The sequence below is a fragment of the Hevea brasiliensis genome, chromosome 14 (genome assembly GCF_030052815.1).
Source record: "Hevea brasiliensis isolate MT/VB/25A 57/8 chromosome 14, ASM3005281v1, whole genome shotgun sequence".
Taxonomy (NCBI): domain Eukaryota; kingdom Viridiplantae; phylum Streptophyta; class Magnoliopsida; order Malpighiales; family Euphorbiaceae; genus Hevea; species Hevea brasiliensis.
The window spans coordinates 17682313-17688999 of record NC_079506.1 but is presented as its reverse complement, the minus strand read 5'-3'; the positions used below and the strand labels follow the sequence as shown (position 1 = coordinate 17688999).

The window sequence follows — 6687 nt, the reverse complement described above, 5'->3', positions numbered from 1 at the left end:
ATGAAGGAAGATTTTGCAAAGTTTAAACAATTCAAGAAGAGTCATAGAAAAGAAAAAGAAGGAACTGTTGTAATTGCGATGGATGATGGTGTTAATGGTGAATGTTTGAATGTGGATAATGATAACGAAAAGGCAAAAAATCCATTACAAGATGAGTGGTTAATGGATTCAGCTTGCCTATTCCATATTTGCTCAAAGAAGGAGTGGTTTAATGAGATTGAAGAAAAAAAAGGAGAAAAAATGAAGCTAGCCAATGGAAACAAGATGGAAGTTGAAGGTGTTGGAAGAGTGAAGATCAAGCTGCATGGTAATTGAGTGAAAGTATTTGATGAAATGAGGTATGTTCCTAAATATGAAAGGAACTTAATTTCCTTGGATGGGTTGAATTATTTGGATTATAGGTGTTCAATTCATGTTGGACTTATGAGAGTTAGCCGAGGTGCTCCTGTGATCATGAAGGGTGAGAAAATGGGTGCAAAGAATCTCTACAAATTGGAAGGAAGCACTTTGATTGGAAGAATACAAGTTGAAGCAAGGGGCAATATTAATAATTAAAAGTGTAAGGAAGTATTCAAGAGAAAATTGACTTTTGCAGACATTATAAAGACTAATTCTATTTGATTTGAAGGTAGATATTATTAGAGTCAAAGTTCAATTAGAATTATGAATTAAATTAAGATTAAGAAATTAGATAAAATAGGAAGTTTAATAGAATTTAAATTATGAAATTGAATAATTAAATTCTCAAAAGGACTAGGTTTTAGTAGCTTATACATATGAATAGTTGTTGGCTATTATATTGTATTGTTGAGAGCTCAGGAAGTAGAGAGGTGTATTGAATTTCATGAGTTTTTTTTATTTGAGTGATTTTAAGGGTGAGAAAAATAATTAGTAGTTGTAATTATATTTCTTTAATAGTAAATTTGTTGATAGAGTAGGCTTACGCCGAATCATATCAAATTTTATATTCTTTATTTTATATGGGTGTGGATTTTCACAACAGCAAGACTATATGAACATCACACCATGCCCAAAGCTAACAGCACATCCACTGCTTAACGGACCAAAATAAAGCTGCAATACAAGGCACAAATAAAAGCTATAAGATAAGACGAAGTGATTTAGCAGCAAGGATCAGATTCAACTATAACCAAACTATAAAATCATCTTCCGTCCCTCTACCTGACTTTGCTAAACAGTCGCGAGTGAGATTGCCTCTCTGCAGGTACGCACAAAAGATATGTGGTAAAAAAGCTATCAGATTAAGAAATTCCTTTATCCGCAAATTAACTCTCCATGGAACTTCATTCATCCTATTAAACCATGCCTAAGTAGAATTTGATTCCCTCATACACTTTCGTCTATTTTCTTTAACTGTCATTAATGATGAATAAAAATACTTTAATACCCTCATGATAAATTAATATTTACCTAAATTTTATTATTATAAACAACTTCATCGCTGATTTGCTACTATTATTGGTTGACAACCTTTAATCCCTTTGCTAATATTAAATTGACAATAATGAACAAAAAGATGAAAACGTATAAAAAAAATTAAAATTAAGGGATATTTTCATTTTTTTTTTTTAAATGTAAAACTCAAGTATAATTATAACATAACCCAAAAATAAAAAGAAATTCACTAAAAAAAAAAAAGAGCAATGTGATAAACAGAGGCACAAAGAGTTGTCAGGAAATAAAGATAGCAGCTGGTGAGATATCCTTAGGCACCCCAATATGTAAAGGCCATAGTTAACTTGTCAAAAATGGATGAAGAGAAGAAAAGTGTATGAATGTTTTCATCTGTTATCTAAAATGCAAAGATCAAGTGTTAATTATGGCATAATAATGAAAAATTAATTTATTAAAAAATAATAAAATAAACAGACGAAGAAAAATGGTCAAGAAATATAGGCCAGAGCAAAAGCCAGGAATTAACTTGGAAATAATTCCTTGACAAAGACATCAACTTTTTAATTATTCTTCTGACTGATTTGAAGCAGGAGAATGGAATTGATGATAACATCTGAGGTCCTAATTCGATTAATATTTTATATACTTTTCGTCTTTCTTATTTCCTAGGAAATAAGAAAAAAAGTATTTGAATTTTCCTTTGTTAATTTTATAATTAAACTAGGTAATTTTGTCCTCATGGAAGCTCATAAATGCATATTTAACTAATCAAATACTTGTTTGTGTACTTCCATCTTATTTCTAAGAATTTATTTATGGGATGACTATCTGCTGCCCTTAATTGGCATGCCTTCTTCAAATGCAAAACTCTTTTTCGGTTTATTCGTTCCTTCTCCCTGTTTAATAGTCATGATTCTCATTATAGTAGAAAGAATGATCCATACAACAGTCGAGAATAGAGAAGGAACACAAATTGATTAGCCATGGTTCAGAGGACAAGGGAATAGGAGCTGATCTTCGTCATCTGTAAGAACCGAAGAACTCTGCTAATGCAACTCTTAGTGCTCAATAAAATTCAAGCTACAATTCCTAATTTGGGAATAAATTAAAAGACTTCCTATTTAAAATTAAGCCATTTTTTATTTAAAAAAAATTGAACTGAAAGAGATTATTTGATTTTTAACATTTCATTTATAAAATAAAAGATTAAAAATAATCTAAATTAATAATATTATAAATTAATAAATAATAAAATAAATAATAAATAATATAAATTCTAAAAAATTATAAATAATTTCATTTCTTAGATAATAGTATTTCTTCCTTTTTACCGGTAGAAAGGATCAATTATTACTTTTTTAAATTAAATCAAAATCAAGATAGAAATATATAATTTATTAAAAATAAGAATAAATTTATTTCCGATGTAAAAATTAGATTAAAATATATATATATATATATATATATATATATATATATATATATATATATATATATATATATATATATGAAGTTGCTAGGAAATAAAGGAAGCAGCATTCTTACGCGGTGAGGTATCTTGAGACATCCTAATATAGGCCAGAGCAAAAGCCGGCAATTATAACTTGGACGTGCATAATTCCTTGACAACGACATCAACGTTTTAATTATTCTTCAGTCTGATTCAAAGCAGTGGAATGGAATTGATGATGATGATATATAAGGTCCCATTTTGGAATAATATATATATATATATATATATATATATATATATATATATATATATTTGTCTTTTTTATTTCCTTAGGAAATAAGAAAAAATTAAATAATGCAAGTTGGTATCGTAAGAATTTTATTTTGTTAATTTTATGATTAAACTAGGTAATTTTGTCTCATAATTAAGCTCATAAATGCCTATTTAACTAAACACATACTCACCTACTTGTTCGAGCACTTCCATTTTATTTCTAAGAATTTTTTTGGATGACTATATCTGCTGCCATTGACATGTCTTCTTCAATTACAAAGCTCTTTTTCTGTTCGTTCGTTCTTCTTCTTCTTTAGTTGTCATGATTCTCATTCTATTCTTTCTACTAATCTCTCCTGCCACTGCATTATTCTTCAATTTCACCAACTTCAACGAGAGTATTCGTGACTTAAAATATGAAGGAGACGCGCACCTTGTAAATTCTGCAATTCAGCTTACTGATAACCTGCACGATCTCACAGGCCATGTGACATATTTGGAACCGCTTCATCTTTGGGACAAACCATCGGGCAATCTCTCCAGCTTCACCATTAATTTCACCTGCTCGATCGATGCACAAAATAATGCTTCACACAGTGATGGGATTGCACTGTTTCTCGCTCATTTGGATTATCAGATTCCTGATATCCAACAAGGCAGTGGTATTGGTCTTGCCAGTGGGAACCAAACATTGAGCTCCACAGACAATCCATTTGTTGCTGTGGAGTTCGATACCTACCATAATGCATGGGATGCAGAGGACGGTGATCACGTAGGCATTGACGTCAGTTCATTAAGATCTTCTAAAATTATGAAATGGGATAGCAGTCTTGATGGAAGAATAGTGGATGCTGGAATTATCTATAATTCTAGTTCCAAAAATCTATGTGTTTACTTTACTGGATTAACAGAAGGAATCTTTGTTCCACAGGTTCTTTGCCTTGAAATTGATCTAAGGGATCACTTGCCTGAATGGGTTGTTGTTGGTTTTTCAGCTGCCACAGGAATGTACTCCGAGTTCCATACCATCCACTCATGGTCGTGCAATTCATATTTCTCTTCATCTCCACCCTCTTCCTCCTTCTCACCTCCTCCTCCTCAGTGTCCTCCCAAAAATAATAAATACAAGGCGTTAATGATAGCTGGATGGTCAGTTGCTGGTTCGTTTCTTGTAATACTGTTGGTCGGTGGAGTGATCTCGTTTTGCATTTTCAAGAACAGACAAAAAAAAGATGGTTCCTCGAGAGATACGAATAGAATAGATACAGAAACTCCAGGTCCACATCATGATGGAGGCGGCATAGAACCTAGTCCACAACAAGATCAGGTCGACGAGATAGAAAATGATACACCCAGAAATCAGAATGGAGGAGAAGCAGGAAATGAACCAGCCAGAAGTCAGGTTGCAGGCAATGTAGGAACTGGTGCCGACACTGTTCTGAGCGAAAGAATAGAGGGTCAAGCAGACAGTGCAGAGAGCGGAGTAGAAAGAGAGAATGATCCAGTCAGAGTTCTGAATAGAGAAGAAACACAAATTGGTTCTTCCAGCGTTCCGAGTATAAGGGAAATAGGAATTTATTCATCACCTGTAACAAGCGAAGACCTCTGTTAATACCAAATTAGGAATGATTCAAGCTACATTTCCTAATTAATTTGATAATTGCAAGAAATTGTTACAATAATGTGCACATTTGCTACGAAAAAAATTTTCTTTTCTGAGACGAGTACATTGATTTGGTTTTGAACAAATGGATATCATACTAGATTAATTCATTACAAATAATTTTTCTTTTCTTTTTCGAATTATTGACTTTGTTTGGGATCTAAACTCAAGATCTGCCCTGAAAACATCTCCAGTGCATAAGTGTGATTTTTGTTATTGTTGCTTTTATAATTTATCATCAAATCTATTCATTTTAATTTGTATAAAATCAAAATGATTCAAACTCTAACGATTCATAAGATTGAGACTCAATCTAATAACTCATGACTTCATTTAGAGTTGATTCATTTTAGTTAATTTCATCGATTCAAATTTTGATCTTAAAATTAAATAAATAAATTTTTTTTAAAGAAAAAGTTATATATAAAATCTGAAATGACATGTAATCCATAAATTAACTTAAATATGACATAAATTTATTCTTTGTGTAGGGAATAGATAGATAATTTAAATCAATTCATAATCTAAAATAAAAATAAATAAATAGAGGGATTTGTTCAGTTTGGTTCAATTTGCTACCTCTAGCCCTAAATAGAGAGAGAGATTTTGCATTCTTCTGAACCTGATCTGTTTAAAGTCAACACGGACTCATCTGTAAATGTTACTGCTTGGTTTGTGTTGTTTCAGGCGTGGTTTGTTGAGATTATCGTGATAGAATTAATTTTTAATATTTTTTTATTAATATATTTAAAAGATTTTTTTAATAATAATTCAAATGGTAATGCTAAATTTTAAAGTTTTAAGATCGACCTTCGTTAGATGATATCATTCATTATTAAATGAATAATTTTTTGTTAATTGCCTAAACAAATTTAAGAATTTTAAAATATAGATATATTTTTGTTAATGACTAAAAAATTGAGGGCACTGCTATAAAGTAGAAGCCCCATTAGTGGTGTAGCATTTCCTAGAAATTGTGTTGTTTAACCGGGGACTTTTATGAAAAAAGTTAATTAAAAGACTATAAAATTACCACAGAAATTATATACTCATTCAATTTTTATGAATATTAAGTACATATAACATAATTTAGTTTCAATAATATACCCATTTCAATAAGGTATTTGAAGGAAACGATTATAAAATTAAGACAAATTGCTGATTCTGCCAGCTTTGTTCTAATTCTGTTTTGTACAGAATCAAGAAACAAAACAGTCTAAATGAGGCAATAATCATGTCTCTACTGTTGGGTCAGCCAAAAGTAGGGATTTTGTAGGAGTAGAGATAATGCCTGTTTCCATGTCATACACCCACCAACCATCAACAGAGCAAAGGGTAAAGTATACACAATTTCTCCTACATCCCACTCTGCTTGCTAACACTGACATACAGCAATTGCCACCCAGAAACAGTGTTACATCCCCAAGGCTCTCCTTCTTAATCCATGTAAGATTACCAACATTAAGCTGGTAACTTTCCACATAATCCACCACATTAATGGAATCTCTGGAAGCTAGGAAAACTAGCAAAATCACCCCTTCTGATTCAATCATACATTCTCTAAAATGCTTGGAAGAAATAGAAGGAACAGCTCTTTTCTTACCCAAGGCTGTAATTCTGAGATCAGAATCGATGTCATCTATTACTGCAAGAGTTCCCTGCAAACTCAAAGCATAAAACTTATCCTTGAACTGAATGCCATTGGTAAATCGCAGAAGATGGGCTCGTTCATGAGGGTCAGAACAGTGAGGGTCAATGCTGCTGCTATCCTTTTTAATCCATTTTCCTGATTCCTGCCGCATTCTGTAGAAAGCAAAAGCTGGATGAGTAATTGCCTGTCAAAAATATCACAGTGCATTTATTTTTGTGGCAACGATAACCT

At 31.7% G+C, this 6687-nt stretch overlaps 1 protein-coding gene across 1 annotated transcript; it reads left to right on the top strand.

Annotated features, from left to right (window-relative positions):
- On the top strand, nucleotides 1-4754 carry LOC110642028 (L-type lectin-domain containing receptor kinase IX.1-like). Its single transcript, XM_058134342.1, has 2 exons — nucleotides 1-307; nucleotides 3460-4754. The coding sequence occupies exons 1-2, from the start codon at nucleotides 1-3 to the stop codon at nucleotides 4752-4754; spliced, it is 1602 nt and encodes a 533-aa protein (XP_057990325.1).
- The last annotated feature ends 1933 nt before the right edge of the window (nucleotides 4755-6687 follow it).